This window comes from Oncorhynchus mykiss, chromosome 7 (assembly GCF_013265735.2).
Source record: "Oncorhynchus mykiss isolate Arlee chromosome 7, USDA_OmykA_1.1, whole genome shotgun sequence".
NCBI classification, from domain to species: domain Eukaryota; kingdom Metazoa; phylum Chordata; class Actinopteri; order Salmoniformes; family Salmonidae; genus Oncorhynchus; species Oncorhynchus mykiss.
This window is the reverse complement of record NC_048571.1, coordinates 21,548,301-21,568,918: the sequence shown is the minus strand read 5'-3', so window position 1 is coordinate 21,568,918 and position 20,618 is coordinate 21,548,301. Positions and strand designations below refer to the sequence as shown.

Below are 20,618 nucleotides of genomic sequence, written 5' to 3'. Positions count from 1 at the left end.
ATATTGGTGGAAGGACCAGGAAGGTGATGTTAACTGGACCTATAAAAAGTCTGGCCTGTGACTTCCGGACTGCAGCCCACGTTGCTTATTGAAGCATGGCTGGCCTCCCTTTCTGTGTGTGTGTGTGTGTCTGTATGTGTGTGTTCATTGGTAACTGCTGGGCCTGGACACAGCACAGCTAACCCTCACCACTGGGCCGTGCACAGGGTTTTGGTTCCCTTTAATGAATTGAAATGAGCTCCTGTATTTTCTGTGACAGCCCGCATCTGTCTGGTTAGTGGTTATAAAGGCTGCGGGCCCGGGCAGACCGGGTGTATAGGTTTATGGGGTTTCATGCATGACTTTTATGATTTCAAATCCGTTTCATAATTTGGAAGGCATTTATAGACATCATACATTGTCGAAATTGTACTCAGATTTTCGGAAGAGGTGAATATTTGCTATAATTTTATTCAACCTTATTGATATGTGCTGGTGAATATTATTTTGTTCTTTGAATAAAACAAAAAGTTGTGAGCGGGTGAAATATAGGAAGGTCTGTAACAGGGGTTGAGAAACCGGAAAGGGGCAACGTTTTTTTTTCAAAGGATTAAGCTATTTGAATTCCTTTTCTAACCTAGGCCATGGGAGCCTGGTGCTATTCGCTGGTAATGATTTGATTCACTGGCTTTGGTGGGCTGGTGACACACACTACCGTTAAAAAGTTTGGGGTCATTAAAATAACATCAAATTGATCAGAAATACAGTGTAGACATTGTTAATGTTGTAAATTACTATTGTAGCTGGAAACTGCTGATTTTTTTATGGAATATCTACATAGGCGTACAGAGGCCCATTATCAGCAACCAACCATCAGCAATCCAAGTTTATCATTAGAAAACCATTTTGCAATTATGTTAGTACAGCTGAAAACTGTTGTGATGGATGATTAAAGAAGCGATAAAACTGGCCTTCTTTAGACTAGTTGAGTATCTGGAGCATCAGCATTTGTGGGTTCGATTACAGGCTCAAAATGGCCAGAAACAAATAACTTTCTTCTGAAACTCATCAGTCTATTCTTGTTCTGAGAAATGAAGGCTATTCCATACGAGGAATTGCCAAGAAACTGAAGATCTCGTACAACGCTGTGTACTACTCCCTTCACAGAACAGCGCAAACTGGCCCTAACCAGAATAGAAAGAGGAGTGGGAGGCCCCGGTGCACAACTTAGCAAGAGGACAAGTACATTAGAGTGTCTAGCTTGAGAAACAGACGCCTCACAAGTCCTCATCTGGCAGCTTCATTAAATAGTACCCGTAAAACACCAGTCTCAATGTCAACAGTGAAGAGGCGACTCCGGGATGCTGGCCTTCTAGGCAGAGTTCCTCTGTCCAGTGTCTGTGTTCTTTTGCCCATCTTAATATTTTCTTTGTATTGGCCAGTCTGAGATATGGCTTTTTCTTTGCAACTCTGCCTAGAAGGCCAGCATCCCGGAGTCGCCTCTTCACTGTTGATGTTGAAATTGGTGTTTTGCGGATACTATTTCATGAAGCAGCCAGTCTACACTGTATTTCTGATAAATTTGACGTTATTTTAATGGACAAACCCTAACCTTTCTGAACGGTAGTGTACATCTTGTTGAGAGTGAGTTTGTCATTGTAGAGTGTGATTGATGTGGCCCGGCGAGCACCTCTGGGCCCCTTGGTTCTCCCCCGCAATGCTCTGGCTCTTTCTGCTGAGTCGGGCTGCCCGTAGGGAGGATGCCAAGTACTTAGCACCTCCCAGTCTGGCCCCCTGGACCCGGGACCATACCTAAACAGAGTCCCACAGCCCCCACAGGCCAAGCCTAAACAGGCTCAGAGAGTCCCACTGCGCCAGGGGAGAGAAGCAGAGAGGGAGAGGAGCGAAGAGGGAGAGGAGAGACCAGGGACAAAACAATGAGATATATTTTCTTCTGAGCCTGTTTCCTCTTAGACGATGCCTTATGCCTATGTTATTCTTGAGGTAATAAACAGAGGTAATGATCAATGACGGGCGGCACTGTCGTAGCTATCTTTACCGGGCTAAACATTGCTGGCTGTTAAAGTGCTTAGGTCCTCTCATGCCTTAGCCAGTATGAAGGTGGTTAGAGCTACAGTAACATTATTTTGATTGGCTGGGAGGAATGGAATCCGAGACCCTGGTCATTGGGTCCTCCGCTAGATGGATGGAGATGGAGGATGGGTCTGGGCTGTGTAAATAGTGTTTTAAAGAGAGGTGTGTTAGCGATAAGGACGCTTTCTTTATCACCTCCTTGATGTCTGGTCCTAGGGCCGGGGGCTGCCTGGCTACAGCAGGGAATAATTGATGGCGGCTGAGGCTAGATCGAGGATGTACGGGCCCCAGCCCCCGGCCCCCACCACTGGCTCCCTCTACAGCAGCAGCACATGAGCTACTGGGGGACAGGCAGGGAGCACTCGGGGGTCAGGCCGCTGGCAGAGAGAAATGCGGCAGAAAAAGCCTCTGCATCCCCCAGTCCACCTCTTCCTACTAGTCCAAAAGGACGGCCACTAATCTTCCTGAGAAGGGAATTTTCTTTTCTTTTTTTCTCTCTGTCTCTCTCTCTCTCTCTCTCTCTGTCTCTCTCTCTCTGTCTCTCTCTGTCTAAATGAGGCCTTCTCAGGGAGGGTTCACAGGGCTTGGGAGAAGCGAGAGGAGAAACGAGAGGAGAAGCGAGAGGAGAAACGAGCCCGCTGACACTGGGAACTAAGGTTTACTTACAACTCAGGCAGACTGGGATCTCTCATTCTTAACAGCCTTGTGGCATTTTATATCCCAAAAAGTTGGATATAAAATGCAATTAACAGTGAACAGTAACATATACTGTGCATTTGAGAGAGGATAAAGAACCATAGAGGCATACTGTGTCAGTAGTGTCTAATATGAGCATGTATTGATTAAGAAGTCAATTGAATGAATTACAGTTGCACATTTTCAACTGGATTTCCTCTAGTTACAGTTCGGTCATTTGTAGCTACTGTGCTTTCAGGTAGTAGTGGCTGTAGTCTTTCAATAGAGCGTACAAGTCTTTCCACATGGAAACACTCTGTTGTTCTGAGGACAGAATAATCGGCTTGGTAATGGGATTTCTTTCCGCACAAATACATTTCTGTGGCTTTTTTGTAAACATTTAGCTAGATGACTTTCCAAGATGCCCTCTTCCTTCTCCCTTTTATCTGAATGTGTACTTGGGGGACTGGCTAGCTTGGAGGCAACCATTAAGATTAGGTAGACTAAGTGAAAACATAAGTTTTTTCTAATTTTGTTGTCCATTTATAGGCAGGGCAATTGATTGCCCAGATAAATATATACTTAAAATCTCCTCTCTCTCTCTCTCTCTCTCTCTCGCTCTCTTTCGCTCTCTCTCTCTCAAGAAGTCGTTTCTTGTTGTGCTGGGATATCCTTGTGATTAGAGAGAGTTAAAGTTTAAAGATGAATGGCCCAGATAATTCAAGATATCAGATATATTTTAAGTTGCGTGATTTTTGTCTTCCTCAAGCAAAACAACTAATGGGGGAAAAAGCATAGCCACTGCAGCTGTATTGAATATCTAAGACTGTGAATTATTTCAAAAGGTGGGACCTGTTATTAAAATATCCCTATACCGAGGTGACTATAGTAAACTATAAATCTATGTTTTGTTAGCTGAAGTCTTGGTTTTCCGGTTTATCACTGTGAATCAAGAGCAGATTTCTAGACCTTCTTAACAGTCCCTGTAATAATGGGTATCAAACAATACTTGTCCCATTGGTTAACTTCTATTCCAAGTTCAAAGTCTAATGTAATAGTGAGCTTTGGGCAACAACGTCTAGAAACATCAATCTATCAAATCCATTAAACTGAGTTGGCATGCACTGAGCCCCAAAAACAACATGCTACATTCCTGGAGATTTACAAGTGTTGGAAGAGAGGTTTGGAGAGGTTGAGAGAGGTTTAGAGAGCGATATTTGAATGCTTCAGGGGATTAAGAGTCTAACCCCCCACTTCTTTTTTCCCTTCATCTTCTTCTTCAAGAAGCGACATACCATTCCCAGAAGGTTCTGATTTAGCGCTGCTTTCCCTGTCGTGTGTTGTGTTGTGTTCTTATAAATTCAAATGACTCCTTGTCGTCTCTGAAGAAGGTTGTGTCCATGTCTGAGTTTTGGGGCAGGTTGGTTGCCTTCTATCGTCCTCTTCAGATCACCATATTGCTCTTGTAGGCTGCAATACAGACCCAGTGAGCTACCCTTCTCAGACAGAGAGGAAAGGGGTCTGCAGTCCAGAACATGGGAATCTGCTGCCACTACCAGCGCCCCAGTGATCTCTTGCTCTAAGTCAGGGATCTAGCCCAGCCCCAGACTGCCACTGTTAGCTCACTGTCTGACAGCGTAGCCACAGGGCCTGTGGATTACCCAAACCATAATAAACAGAGACAGGGGAAGGGGAGCACGTGGGAAGGGAGACGGTACACACACACACACACACACACACACACACACACACACACACACACACACACACACACACACACACACACACACACACACACACACACACACACACACACACAGAACAAGGGCAGCTAGCATGGTGCACTCCTTGTGTAAACAGGTCAGGGCGTGGGACCCTAGCGAGGGGTGGACGGGTCATCTGGGCTCAAACCAGACTGACTAAAAAGCTTAGACACATCTGCCCTCTGCAGAATTAAAACACAACACGTGTGTGTATGTGTTCGTTTAGCTCGTAACCTCATACGGTAAACCGAGGTTCACTTTACCATGACGCTGTGTGTTTATCTGAAACATGGAGTCTTCATTGCAGTGGGCTGGGTCAGTTGCTCAAAGAAGAGACAAGTTGAGGCTACACCTCTCTCAGCCTCTCCCCAGACAGAGCCTCTCAGAGCTCGCTCTCTGCCTGTTCAGTAGTTAACTGTTAGGGTCAGGACTGGAGCACCAGGCAACAGGACAGCAGATGTACTCATGTGGTACTGATCTGTGATACTCAACCATCCAGAAAAGAGCACATCAAGAATTATTGAGCATTGCAAATCACTGTGGCTGCAGCAGGAGTCTGTGTCTCAGGCGCTTTAGTCGTGTGCTGGTGCTCGCCCTGCTGCACACAGTGCTCATTTGCATGATGAGGGGATGATAAACAGGTGAAGGGGAGGAGACGAAGAAGCGAGTGAGAGGGAGGAGTGGAGGAGACAAGAGGACACCCTTGGGTGAGTCCTGACTGGCCCATGCGAGACACTATCAGAGTATTTGTGTTGTGGTGTAATATTGCTTTGTTTTTCTCTCTTCCTCTGTTTTTCTTCACTCGATCGTGTTGTGTTGTGTAGACATTACCCTGCCAAGGGTAGTCTGGCTGGCAGCCAGTTATCCCTGGGCTCCAGGTAAACCCTCCCTCCCCCGTTAGTCAGTCAGGCAAGCCTCACCCTGCTGGGGGAGACGAGGTGAGGAGACTCCCAGGCGTCTTGGATCTGTGAGGGCCGTCACGGCTGTGCCAAACCTTAAAAACAGGCCCCCGTCCTCCCACGTCATTCTGCCTGGTGGTGCTGGTGGGATCAGCAATGCTGTGTGTGGAGTCGATCCATTCACACCTTCAGGCAACCTACAAACAGTGAGGCTTATACAGTACAGTGAGGGGAGGAAGTCCTTCATGACTAAACATGTATCGAAATATTTATCACATTAATGCAAGTAATGAATTAGGGGTCCCTACATTTTGTTAACTGGACCTGAAATAGTTTAAATTCACTTGATAACTAGGTACTTTGAATAGCTTGTGGCCTGACCCAAGTTGTTGATTTACATCCCCCAATTATTTTTCTAAAAGTATGATGAACAAATAAGAAATGCTACTTTAAGCAATGATAATAAAGGCCCAAAGAGTTGATGTGGAAATATTTCCCATCCCAGCATGGGCCCGTTCCTAACTCCATCTGACAAAAGAGAGAGAAGGAGGAGGGAAATGGAAGGAAGGAGGGGGGCAGGACATGAGGAATCTGTGGGCTGAAGCAGAGAGGCAGAGAGGCAGAGGGAGACACAGGAGACTGGATGGGTGGGTGTTGAGCAGGGTGGCGAGTCGGAGGGGGTTCCGTTTGGATCAACAACGAGACCCTCTCACATCTATTCAAGCCTCCTGCTTCATTTGTCCATCATAATGACATGTGATTCTTTGGGGGGATTTAAGACTGGTTAGTGGTAACACCAGCGTTCCCCGTGCGTATTCACCCCCATACAGTGGGGAAAATGCAGCTTCTATGAGGCAATTTGTCTTTGTAATGTTATCAAAAGGGAAAATATGAGCTATGAGGTGGGATATTTGATATTTCATTATATATATAAGGTCATTTTTCTCAGAGTTTTTTGAGACATTTACCATCAACTCCTAGCTCCCTCAAACTCATTTTTTTGATCTGATTTTGAGGCATTACCATTCATAGGAAAATAAATATTGTGGAAAAGAAATGTGGGGGACCTTTTTTTTATACAAAATAGTAATAATTTGTCCCCTTTTGTATTTCAGTTGCAATATTTAACTGCTTTACTAGTAGTGCAATAACGTTGTACCTATTATCACACTGCTTAAAGGGGATTTGAAATAAGAGAAGGCGGACTAATTGCCCTGTAACTACGGAGACAAACAGCTGGAGATGAAGCAATAACATCTCATTAAAACTGTCAAGAGTTTAATACACAAATCAAAGCTCAAATGGAGGATAAAACACCACAGCAGTGTATTTTGTCTGCTAATTATGAATCATTACAAAAAGACCAGGTTCTTACGGTACATTTATGGTTTGAAAATAAACCTTAGGTGTTCCACCTCCTGTTTTTGTTTTGTTTTACTGTATAACCTATAACACATCCAGTCCACACATCACCAGAGGCCCATGGCCAACAATTCATGACTATTAAACAAGTGCAGGCGGTTTCATTCCCTGATTGAGCCGTATTTTCCCTCATAAACACAGTGAAGTCAACGGGCCCCTATTAGCAAGATAATTAAAAAGACTCCAATTAAAAGGCTCTTAGTTGGAGTGTGAACCCAGACCAAATCCAAATGTGTTATACATTTCTTGAGCATTAGATTCAACGCTCTCACACCCCTCGAGTAAATACATACGTGTATAATGTACACTGATCATGTGAAAGCAATAATCAAATAGTTTAGGTAATCAATCGAGTTATAGTCCATAAAACACAGAACAAGTACACCCTTGCAAATATTGGAACTTCAAGTCAGTCAGCCTCCAAAATTCCGGCTAGACCCCAGTAGAGCTGGGAAGTCCCACAAACCTTCAGTGGAACTGACAAATCTAGACCCCAGTAGAGCTGGGAAGTCCCACAAACCTTCAGTGGAACTGACAAATCTAGGCCCCAGTAGAGCTGGGAAGTCCCACAAACCTTCAGTGGAACTGACAAATCTAGACCCCAGTAGAGCTGGGAAGTCCCACAAACCTTCAGTGGAACAGACAAATCTAGACCCCAGTAGAGCTGGGAAGTCCCACAAACCTTCAGTGGAACAGACAAATCTAGACCCCAGTAGAGCTGGGAAGTCCCACAAACCTCCAGTGGAACTGACAAATCTAGACCCCAGTAGAGCTGGGAAGTCCCACCAACCTCCAGTGGAACTGACAAATCTAGACCCCAGTAGAGCTGGGAAGTCCCACCAACCTCCAGTGGAACTGACAAATCTAGACCCCAGTAGAGCTGGGAAGTCCCACCAACCTCCAGTGGAACTGACAAATCTAGACCCCAGTAGAGCTGGGAAGTCCCACAAACCTTCAGTGGAACTGACAAATCTAGGCCCAACGAAGGTGACTGTATTCCCCTCCGGTAATGAACGTCTCTTCCCCTCAGGGTTGACGAAAGACCTGCCTCTCAATGAGACCCTTTGTACTTCCCCCAAATGGGGGTTTCTCTCTCTCCCTCTCCTCTCCTCCTCCCGTCACTGCCACTCCTCCTGATCCCCCATCATCAGTCAGTCTGCCTGCCTAAAAAAGGCTTGGGACGAGAAGGGAAGGGGAAGGAGATTCCAATGAGAACAGAACAGGCATGGAGAAAGTCAAAATACCCAGTGGCCCTTGAGTGAAGTGGCAGGGAGGGAAAACCGAGGCATAGGCATTTCCCTATTTAGTGCACTACTTTTGACCAGGGCCCATAGGGTAGTAGGGTGCCATCTGAGTCGCACACAGGGTTTCCATTGATCGCGGTGGTGGAGGATGTAGAAAGTCAGAAGGTGAAAGGAGACTAAATAGTGAGAGATTGATCTGTTTTCACTAGCTAATGACTTGGCTAGCAGTCCTGCAGATTTCACTGAACACCGTGTTAAAAACAGGGCAGGGATGGATGGACCTTTTCTACATTGGCTCGAGTTCAAGATCAAATACTGATACGCATATTTAACAAAATAAAATAATTTTACCAACAAAATCTGTATGATTTAACTTACTTGATACGCTGGCTTTTTCATTTAAATATTATCTCTACCCCATGTGGTTGGAACTCAACTAAAAACACAGCGGGAACACATTTTGGAAAAACTCGTCTCTGAGCTGTGGGTGTAATGACACATTTCTCATTGAAGGTAAAACTCAATCATATCTCACAACCTGTCAGCTCTATTACCTTGTAGTGGTTGGAGGTTGTAGTTGTACAGAGCCGACCCAGCGTCTGGGGTGTAACCAGAGTAGAACGGATAGTCCTGCACAGCAGCATTCTCTCTGCTTTGGCTGTGGCCCCATAGTCATACACACACACACACACACACACACACACACTGGTGTGATGCAGCATGCAGGGTTTGTTGAGCCACGCTTTCTAACCAGCAGGACCCATGATTTCTCCCCTCGTATCACAATCAAGGGGATTCCTCCCTTCCTCTCTCAAATTATACTGGAATCACTGAGCTCTACTCCATGTAATTATGAGAAAGTGGTAAGATTGGTAAGATTGATAGTAGCTGAGTCTGAGGACAACTCACAAACAGGGTCTCAGTCAGTAAAAACCTTCACTGTTCTCTTCTTTCTTTTGAGAGTGCAGCTCAAGATTGTAGTATTATTTGGAAAACTTGGATGTGTCACGCCCTGGCCATAGTGAGGCTTTTATTCTCGATTTTGGTTAGGCCAGGGTGTGACTAGGGTGGGCATTCTAGTTTCTTTATATCTATGTTTTCTATTTCTTTGTTTTTTGCCGAGTGTGGTTCCCACTGATTGGGGATCACATATAAGTTGTCATTCTCCTTTTGGTGTTTGTGGGATCTTGTTTTTTTTGTTGTTAGATCTGTGAAGCCTGCAGAACGTGACGTTCATTGTTGTTTTTGTTTGGTGTGCTGAGTAATTAAAGAATCATGAACACTTACCACGCTGCACCTTGGTCTCCTTCCAACGACAAAAGTTACAGTTCTCAATTGTACTGCAATCAATGACCAAAAGTGGCCTCATGGGTGGATTGTTATTCATAATTAATAAAAATAATTTAAACAACGTAAATCCGGGGTTTCAATGTCAAACCATTTTGTTATATTTCAGCCTTCTGTGATGCATATAAAGTGTAATATTGGGATGCAAACTCAAAATGTAACACATTTCAACTCAATATCTGACATGGTACAAGTGTCTTCTTTTATTAAGCCCATAGCCACGTGTGTGAGGTGTGAAGACTACCGAGTATCACTCTGTGTGACCCTGATTTAGACCACTGCAGTAGAAGGTTAGAGTAGCAAAATTCTCTAATGGGCTTTCATTTGACTATTGGATTCTACATGTCAATGTTCTTTCTGTACAGTATGTATGTTAATTAAGGTATACGACAAATGGATGAAATGAGTGTCGTGTTTGTTATTACTGTCTCTGATGCTCTCAGTAGGCCAATGGTCCTTCTGTAGACTAATTGTTGGTGTAAAATGCTTTGCCTACCGCTGCTTTAGTTGATTGCTTAATTAAAAAAAATGATATTTCCATTGTTTGAATCTCTTGTTTGTGAGTTGTGAGTTGTTGAGATCTCTGTTAATCTTATACGCGCTTAGATGAGAGGTTTGAGTTCCGTGTTTTGACTGTGTACTCTTCTCTCTTTGTGTGGCCAGCCACTTTCCCAGACTAAGCACTATCATTACACACTGCTCTGTTTGCCTGGTTTGTGTGCCCCTGCCATTGGTATTCAGCCCCTGAATTACAGGGGTCAGGGGTGTCCTATTGGGGATGTGTAAGAGAGGGAGAGAGGGATGGCTGGAGAGGGTGGTGGAGTCAAGTCACTGCTGCAGTCTTAATAAAGACCTGGCCCCAGCCTCATCCAGGCCCATATTGTTGCAAGTGTGCACAGGGCTTGTTCAACAATATTTGCCAGAATGTTAGAGGGTTTGAATAGTCTAGTGTGCACGACCAAAGGAAAGCTAGGCGGGATGTAGCCTACTGACACAGAGACAAGCAGCTGCTACTGCAGCCAGACTACAGAACATGTCAAAGGATGTGACTGAAGTTCTTGGCCAGGGTTCTGAGACTAGAGTGGAGGTATCCTCCTGGCTGAGCCCTGTTGGCTGTTTCGATGTGTGTTGCCTGGCCTGCTGCTTAGTGCTGAAGTGAGAGTGACAGCAGTGAGCACGACACAGGCAGAGCTGGAGTAAAAATGGAGCAGGCTCCCGTCGCAATGTCCAAAGAAAGGGGGATGAAAGCAAGGCAGTGGCGGAGCAGGGTCAGGAGAGCGATACTTGGTCCTAGTCAGAAACACTGGTCTGAGGTTCACAGGCTAGTGAGGCTACAGGCTCCTGCCGTCATCTCTCCATAAAAAGTAAGTGTCACGACTTCCGCCGAAGTTGGTCCCTCTCCCTCGTTTGGGCGGAGTTTGGCGGTCGGAAGTCACCGGCCTTCTAGCCATCGCTGATCCTCTTTTCATTTTCCTTTGGTTTTGTCTTGTCTTCCATCACACCTGGTTCCAATCCCATCAATTACATGTTGTGTATTTAACCCTCTGTTCCCCCTCATGTCCTTGTCGGTGATTGTTTATTGTAAGTGCTTGTTCACGGCAAGGCTGTATGAAGTGGTTTTAAACCTGTTCATGCAACTCTTTTGTGGCAATTTTCATATGTTCGGCAAATAATCCTTTAGTAGAAAATGTTTTGGCGTTGGTCCTCTTTAATAAAAACAACAGGCGTTCCTCATTAACTGTTGTGATAACAGCTGACGTGTGGTGCAGGCGAGCCTCTTTGTTTTTAGTGCCATATGAATAGCAAGTTTTGGGTCTTTATGTTTTTTAACAGAGTTTTGTTTCTCATTAACAGTGTGTGTTTGTTCTCTTTACTCTGACCTTTATGTTTGAAAACGTTCCATGAGGGCATTAACTCTCTTTATTCTCCTGTTCCTTATCAAGGTAGTTGTTACGAACTTGGAACGTTTCCATCCTGTGTTCAGTTACGTTCGTACCTTCTAATTGTAAACTTGTGTGATGTTCTTCTGCTGAGAGGAGAGGAGAGCAGAGGACAGCACCGAGCGGAGATCTAGGAGGGGCAGCCAGCTGATCTCTGAATCGTATTAAAAGTCTTTGGGCATCACGAGCCCCGCCCTGGGGGTACCAGCGGGAATTGCGTTATAGGGTGAGCAGAGAGTCAGAGGGGTCAGGGCCACAGATCGTTATCTGTACCTGCCATGCACACTAGGGGCCTCTGGGACCCGGCCGGGGCCCCACAGAGCACAGTGTAGGGACAGAACCTGTGTGAGTCAGCATTCCAAGGCCATTCCTCTCACTTTGTAGTCTGACAACATGATGGACAGGCCCGTCCCCACGACACAGGAAATGGCCCCACTCCAGCAGGTCTGCACAATGCCACAGAGTATTGTGATTTAAGAGGAGTGGTTATTTGAGGGTATATGCTTTGTCTCAAGATGGCCAATGTTTGTTTTTACCTTTCCTCTCTCTGGTGTCTGAGCTTTATTTAGTTTTAGAGACTAGCAACAAAAATGTAAGCTCTGGTGAAAAAACATATGGCTTAAGAAATGTGATTGTGTTCTAGAATAAGGATGGTAACTTGACTGATTGATCATATTAAGTCATTGCTTTTCAATTGAAAACACGATTCAGTCCTACAGCCACAGCGCATAGTTACTGTAGTGTTCAGTAATGTTTTGTACTGCAGGGCTTGGGCTTCTAGTGGCGTTCTACCACAGCGGGGGCCTTTTAAAGCTGTTGTGTGAGTGACTCATGCCTGAGTCATATTCCGCCTCTGAAGTGTTCGTCATGGAAACATGCCCGGGGTTCTGTTTAATTTATCTAAAACCTCATAAAACAAAGTACACCTGACATTCAAAACTCCAGCAGACAGGCAGGCAGGAAGGCACAACAATAATGCTCCACAGCTGTTTTAAACACAACATGGAAAACAGAGGAGCGTTGCTGCTGTAACTAAGTCCCATCCCCTCAGCAGATCACTGGCGGTCTTCTCCGTAGTCTGTAGCAGTGGATCTATCTGACCGGCCTCTTTCTCCCCTGTGTGTGGGACAGGCGTTTTCCACCATAGTGATGTTTTGACACCAGAATAATAGCCCTCTTTGTGTGACTGCGCAGGGTGGTTGAGTGGGTGCAAACCAAACAGGCTCATTCAATGTGCCGGCCAAGTTAATGCACCATTAATAATGGTTGGGGGTGAATTATGGGAGGGGATAATAGGGGAGCGAGGGGTTGAGGGGTCGAGGTGGGACAGGAGACAAAGAGTAGCCAGAACTAGGTCACCTAAATATGACGGAGCGAACAGGCTCCCAACACCACACCATGGTGTCATCACACTCAACACTCACTGACCTATTCCGGAAAAGTGACTTTGCTGTGACAATGAAAAAGACTGCAAGCTGCTATTTTAATTCCACAAGCGTGCATACAGTGTTAGCCACTAATTCCATCCCTTACGGATACCTGCTATTACATTTCTCACATGTCAACAAAAAGGCTTCACCACTCGGGGGGGGGGGACGTTGTCTGTAGCGTAGCCCTGAGAGAGCCCCGAGGCAGGCTGAAGAGGCAGCATGGGCGTCCTGAGCCAGTCAGCTCAGTGGACCAGTGGGGGGGATTGACCAACCCTGAGCAGGGTTTATTCCATCACCCAGACAGGTCCATTGTTCACACGCAGCGGGGGAGAACAAAAGGCGAGCGCTCTGGAGAGTTCAGGAGGCTGCATGCGTTCACCTGATTCACTGACTGGGCCCAATCCCCCCCATGGGGGAAACAGTGTTGGAATGTCCCGGTGCTTAGGCCCTCACATCTATTAGTCTTTGGGTGATAACATTTGTTTTTACATCTGGTGGAGCACCGCAGCAGGCCCTCTCACTTTCTCATAGTCACATACACACCCTTCCACACATACACACACAGAACACACACCCTTCCACATGCAGAAACACTGGGTTCTAATGGGACCGGACTGTACATTGCATTGTCTGAACTGGCCTGGCCTGGAGCACTAACACATTTGATGGTGGAAAACTCTTTTATTTTTTAAACGTTCCAACTCTTCATGCTATTTCACACAGAGATCCATCCACTTAGGGACATTCCCGCAATTATACGAAGTGGAATCCGTTCTGTGTCTGTCTTTAAGTCAGCGTATACTTACATCAGGTGTTGACAGTCCTATTGCTTTTCTGTTATACAGGCAAAAATAAATCCCTCTTGTTTCAGGTCCAAACTGATCCCAGATCTGGATGGCGTAATAGGCTCACTGGGATTAATGGATATCCTGGGAGGAGAGACCTCAGCAGTGAAATGAAAAGCTTTTCTGTCTTACTAGCAGAATGATGGGGGGAAATTAGCCTCACTCAGACAGGAAATACCTCCAGTACAATCTGCCTGGGGTTCTAACTACAAAACCCCATGCCAACTGCTGTTACACACAGGGCCTCATGCTGCACGGCACTCTGGGAGATGACAGGGGAACAAGCGGCTTTAGATTTTCAGATTGGCTTTCGGAATAGCTCTCAGTAGCCTCTCAATTTTAAAGCTTTGAAAATACAAATGTGATTATAAGGAATTACACCAAAAGCTCCACCATGTCCTTCCTGTTATTGGTCAATTTGAATTGTTACTTTCAGTGTAATATTTACGGTACCCCACCATGAGCTGTGGGACTGGGAGAGAAGGGGGAAGTTATCAGAATTTGCCAGCTGGGTCCTGAGCCACCTACCAATAACCTCCATGCATCACTGTGCTGCGTTGTGCTGGTGGCTACCTGGCTGGCATTAACAAACATCCTGATGGGCCTCTGTCCTCCGCCACGGCCCGATACAAGCGGCGTGGTGTTAGCATGCTGTTTGTGTGATTTAGGTACTTAACGACTGCAAGGGTCTTCCAGAGACTGATTACACAGTGGATGTAATCACCCAGCAGCATCACACCATCGCTACAGGTCTGATTAATCACCACACCGCCTAATAGCACTGCTTAACACACAGGTTTGTCCTGATTTAAGTAATTACCTTAAACCAGAAGTTTATTATCTTTACGACTGAGCCCAGTGATAAAAAAAAAGGAGACTGTGGAGAAAAGCCAAGGAAGATTGTGTACCTGGTGAATGAGGGACATAATTAAAATACAATACATGAAATATGCCGCGGCTGTCAGAGTGCTCGCCTGCCAACATTCATATTACCCCACTGGAACACTTTACAGGGGGCGGCTGGGATTACACCTCAGTGAAGGGTGTAGGTACCAGCTGAATGGGGAATTACTCCAAAGGCCCATTTAGATCTGCACCTTTAAACAAGGTCCTAGTTCATCTCAAACAGAAAGGGGGAAAAACATGTTGTCGAGCTCTGAAAAGAACAACTGAAAACGAGTGGCTGTTTGACGGCGTGTATATAAGACTGTGTATTAGCTGTGACCATGTCAGCTGATTTAATGGTGTGAAGTGGCGTCTTGATGAGGTTGGATCTCAGTCTGGCAATCGGAGTGTTCTCTTTCCATGGTGTGGGACGTTACTGAAAGGAGGGGGAACTAAATAACGAAGCTGGGACTGTTTGTGAATGATGCACCATTCTTCTCCTCTTCTTCTCCTCATTGTATACAGCCCTGTCGGTGATGGATGGTTGTGAGCCAGAAATAGCCACCGCTTCCTGCCTCCTCGCGCTTCTCACCACTCCTCTCCTGCTTCCTAGTCTGATCCCTCTAACAACGCTAAAATAGAACCAGTCTTCCAACGGCCCTGTCCTTTCAGCACGTTATAAACAGTCTCTTCTGACTCGATGGGACGCTGCCCAGTATCCATGACCTGCCAAGTGAAATGTGCAACTCTATAACTTCTGTATTTGCAAACAAGGCAACGGTCTTCATGACACATATCCCGTGACCTTACTAGTGCTGCCTAGTGGTTTGACTTCTCACTGTTTGTTTTGTCCGAGGTACTTCACTGCTGTTTGTGATGTAAATCAGGTCCCCTCTCGACTGGCTTTCATACAGGGATGTTTAGAAAGAGCTCCAAGTCTTCCCAGAATGGAAAGCTCCACTACAACTAAGCCCTTCAAACAGGCCAACAGTGGTGGCCACTACAGAAACCACTCTGTGGTGGTGGGTGGACAGAGCAGCTCCTATTTCAGCCCAGATTACCAGAGGTCTCCTCTGTGAATGCTAGTATAAGAGGATTGGCCCGGCTCCTCTCCGCCCACATTGTCCTCTGACCTCTGTGTCCTTAGCTTATACAAACTCTGCCCTCTCTATACAAAGAACTTGTTCAGCTCCTCAGGAGTGACCTGCCTGCCCAGCACTCTCTCCATTAAAGAGGTGTGGTCAGGAGAGAGATAGTGGGGGGACTTTAGCTTCTAACCTCCTCACTGAATTCCATTTGATCACCCTCAGGCCAGAGTCATCCAGGGTTGCTTTAGAAATCTCTGCTGTGAAACACGGCAATGCTGTTACAGTGGACGCAGCATAGCGTTCACTTCAACAGGTTCTGGATGGAGAAACAATCTCAGCCAGGGAGTTTCTTGTAAAACATAAATTAGGACCAGCTGCTGTGGGATGCCGCATGTGGAGGGATGCCTCCTGTTGGTTTGGATCCAAGACTGACCGGTGCCTTAGCAGGGGGGAGTTCCCGGTTGGAGACCGGCCTGCTCCTTGACTGTCTGCTTGGGGGCCCTCAAATTTGTCTTGAAATGCCTAACACCAATGTTTTATAAAAAAAAATGACCTGACCCTCATAAAACCTTATTTTTTTTCTCTTGCTTTTTTCCATTTTCCATGCGTGGCCAGCTGTGCTCTCTTGTGTTTCCGGACATAAATAATACAATTCCTGTGTCCCTGGGTCTGGTTTTGGTTAAGAGACTGTAAAGCTGTTTTTAAAGCCGTTTCATGCTAACCCTAATACACTAACGTGACTTTGAAAAGTATCTTAAAATGATCTGTGTGTCTTAAACAAAAATTAGGCCTCTTCCAACAGCCTTGCTGAGAAAGCGGCTTCGATTACTAAGCATTTACTAAGACATATTTTGTAAATGTACTAATATATCTTGAGTAAATTAAACAACAATTTATTTCATGTGTGTTTCATTGGGCTCTGACTCTGAGCTGTAATCCTGTATAACCCTGAATAATAATTTGTCTCACAGCTAAATAATACTGTGGCATTTCGGGAATTTGATTCTGTCATGTTCACAAGCATGCTTTAGACTAGAGTGTGACTGAGTGAGTAGCTGGGTACACTATACTACCCAGTCACTGCTGTCTACGGTGTCTACTGTCTACCGCCTGCTCAGACGTCAGAGGTGCTGTTACTGTTTGGATGGGTAGTGTTGTTGCAGGGGGCTAGAAGAAGAAGCCTCTTCCCAATGCTGTCAGGCCCAGTTTGCGTCGGGACTCCAGTTCTCCTTGATGCACTCCATCATCCCTCTTAGTTCAAAGACTGACTAGCTGCAGGTCTTTGTCAAAAGCCCAGTTGGAGATCTTTTATGTTCAAGATGTAGGATTTCTTAGGATGACTTTGATTATTTATTTATTCCACTCCTCTTGTGTGATAGTGCCAATATTTTAGGCGAAACTGCTCAGCTTGCACTGAAATTCATGTTGCTTTATTGTAGCCCCGTTTTGCCTTTGAAACTAAGCTTTTGAAAAGCCCAGCTCTTATTTTTGAGTCTGAACAGTTTTTCTCTCCGTCTCGCCCTTTTCTTCTCTGTTCTGCAGCCCCTCACCACGTCTTCCCGACGTTCCACACGCCCATCCCGATTGACATGCGTCACCATGAGGGAAGATACCTCTATGAACCACACACCCTACATGCCATGCATGGGTAAGTCTTCTTCAGGCTGGTCTCTACTGTATACACAAGCTGTTTACACTAATAGATAGAAATTAGCTATTAGATGGCCTTGTTTTAGCCAACACTGCATAGTATTTAAAGGGCAACCTTCCCTTTAAAGGATGAGAGCAAAAGTGTTGGCCAGATTTAATATCACAGGTGAAATATTATTATCTTTACAAATTACTATCCAATGTCATTTCATACAGAATGTTAACATTATTCCTTACATCTCTCATTTCCTATAACAGTTGATGATTATGGGGGACAGCGTTGCTTTTTTGCCAGGTATCAACCTACAAGCCTGTGGCCAGCCAATACACATCCTCTTTCCATTAGTTAGCTGTACAGGGCTGGATCCATCACAAATGACTTGACACACAGACACACAGACACACAGACACACACACACAGACACACAGACACACACACACACACACACACACACACACACACACACACACACACACACACACACACACACACACACACACACACACACACACACACACACACACACACACACAACCTTTCCCCCTCTACCTACAACAGTCCTCTATGTTCCTTACTGTGTTATAGTGGACCTAATCTGTTTGGACCCAAGAAAACAACATCATTACTCTCCCACACAGTACAAGTACAGAGGTCTCCAATACAGTATCGTAATTGGTTCTATGATGCTTACATGTACATTCATTCAACTTTCAGGTTATTGTGCTGTCTGTTGGATATTTAGCTTGCTTAGTAGTGGCCATGATTGGTTTGGTAGCAACATCTCAGTTCTTTAACAAGTGAACCAGAACATCTTTTGACTTTGCTATAGTAAAGACGTTATCTTTATCTTCACAACGATAGTAGTAAAACACAAAAAAGTCAATAGAATTCTGGAAATAGTGTTCGCCTTAATTTCCATTTCAATTCAGTAGATTTGATGGTGATACATACTGTTTGCCTGGCTTCAGCAGGGCTATTTATCACAGCACCAGGGAAGTAGAGGGGGAAGAAAATCTGTCTCTACACACGGCCACCTTGATTAATGTGATTTGATCTTGACAGTGGACCCCTAATTCATCAAGACCTTGATCTAGCTGTCTTTCCCCGTGCCTGTGCCAAATTCACTCTAATTACAGGAACATTGCACAGCAAATTAAGTGTGGTGTCATTTGTCGAGGAGACGCGGCAGTCAGGCCCACTTTATTATACGCTGGTGGCTGCGTGTCAGAGGTCCTCGGCTTGATTGTCGAACATGACATCTCCATACAGTCCCCTTTATCATTGTTTGCATATAACATAATGAGAGGGCTGGTTATTTTGTCACAGCTGTCATAAAGTGGGGAGGAAGCGGCGGCAGTGGGAGGAAGTGGGAAGAGTCTCTTCTTCTGGGGTTTTTCTACTGTATGGAGGAGAGATTTTTAATCACTGTCAAATGAGAGGACAGGAGCAGTCCTGGGCTCAAAGCAGTGGTTCAGCTAGAGACAGAGAACAGTAGGGATGGGGATACTAACCTCCTTTGCTGTGCCGAGTAGCTATGCAGGAGCTTGGACTCAAGCTATGATATAAACCACCCGCATGGAGTGTGTGCGTCGGCACAAGCTGTCCCGGCATTCATGACACTATGACAAATCATGGCTGTTCTAGAAACCTCCCAAAACATTTTAGGAGTAGTTTTTCACCCGAAGACCTGTTGTAAGATATAAGCTCAGCTACAGCATAGTTAGGTACTTTCCAACGAATGACAATCCAGAGAGAATATGATATCATTTTAACACGCATTATTCCCAGAGAGAATCTTTTTTTTGTTTGTTTTTACCTTTATCAATATGATCATTAAAACAAAGTGCACGTTGTGGTTCAGTTTCTTTAGATGTTGTTGCTCCCATCCTGAGTATCCCAGACTAGGGGGTGAAAAAAGAACAGTGTCTCAGTCTGCCCATTATTATCTATGAGGCGGATTGCGTCTACTAAACTGCCCAGGGCTATAAGATCAGATCAAGTCATTGACAGAGGCTGCCAGTGAGTGCAACACTCCCATTAATATCATAACACTGTAGCTTCTGGCTCTGTTGCTCTGTGACTTCAGTTCTAACGACTCTATAATCGCTGTCTCATTCCCATTTCCCATCTGTTTGTTTAGAGCTACCAGGAACAACTCTGCAGAGATGACTTGTTTGGTTGATTGGTAAAGTGTTGTCAGCCCAGAAGGTACATTTTTAAAAAGGGTGAATCATGTAGTTTCTTCCCACAGTGGATCGCTATGAGTCAGGCAAGCAAGACTATTTCTAATGTTATTACGGCAGTGCTGTTTCTACAGTTTTACCTGTCAGCTCTAGTTTTAAACACAACAATTAGTAGATGTTTTATCAATCGGCAAATAATGCTACAGGTTGGCCAGCTTTCCTAGTAGGTAGAAGTCAGTGGAGGCTCCTCAGAGGAAGAAAGGGAGGACCATCCTCCTCAGTGAATTTAATACAAATAACATTTTTAAAACATTTAAAAAGTTACTTTTTAGATACAACTATGCAAAATATATTCCCATGTCAACAAATAGTTGATTTAAAACACTCTGTTTTGCAATGATGGTCTACAGTAACCTCAACAGCAATCTGTAGGATAACACCATGGTGTAGCCGGAGGAGAGCTTGCTTCCTTCCTTCTCTGGGTACATTGACTTCAATACACCCCCTTCCATAGACAAATTATGATAACTTCCAGAGGAAGCCTTTCAGAGCTCTTGCAGAATGAACTGACATGCTGTCCACCCAATCAAAGGATCACAGAATGAATCTAGTACTGAAAGCATAGCATCCAAGGAATACACCTTGGATGCTATGAAAGTGAACTGTGTTTACGCGTAATCAGGGGTGTACTCATTACACCGATTCTGTTGGGAAAAGTTTTTTAAACGGAAGCAAAAAAAAAAACTGAATTTGTCCAATAGAAACTCTCATTTGCATCTGTTGGACTAATGATTACACCGTAGATAAGCTCTCTTGACCTATGTTGTAAAAATAATATATATAAATTGTCCTCCCTCAACATAAACGGCACTGACCGCCACTGGGAGCAATACCGTGCTGACCCGAGTCAACAAAGGATGGTTGTGTCCACAGAAATAGTGATATGTTAACATTCCATTGTTTCAAACCCCACAAAACAACTGTTTGTTGTAAGTAATTACCCCCCTCGTTCTGCATATGTGGAACTGCTGAAAGTATTGCATGCTAAGTTTAAGCCCAAATCATCCATATCATGTTGCAGTCCAGGCCCATATAAATCTACAGCAGTAGTTCATTCCAGCCCTGCAGTGGACGATGTGATTTATCTAAATCACATCTCCAGCACTGAGGTAG

General features: G+C 44.9%; 1 protein-coding gene across 2 annotated transcripts in view; it reads left to right on the top strand.

Moving 5' to 3' along the window:
* LOC110527499 (zinc finger protein GLI2) overlaps nucleotides 1-20,618 on the top strand; it is a 69,223-nt gene that overhangs the window by 14,136 nt on the left and 34,469 nt on the right. For both annotated transcript variants that reach the window (XM_036982989.1, XM_021608811.2), the window contains exon 3: nucleotides 17,154-17,259. In XM_036982989.1, coding sequence (XP_036838884.1) covers nucleotides 17,154-17,259 — 106 coding nt within the window. The remainder of the gene's footprint in view (nucleotides 1-17,153; nucleotides 17,260-20,618) is intronic.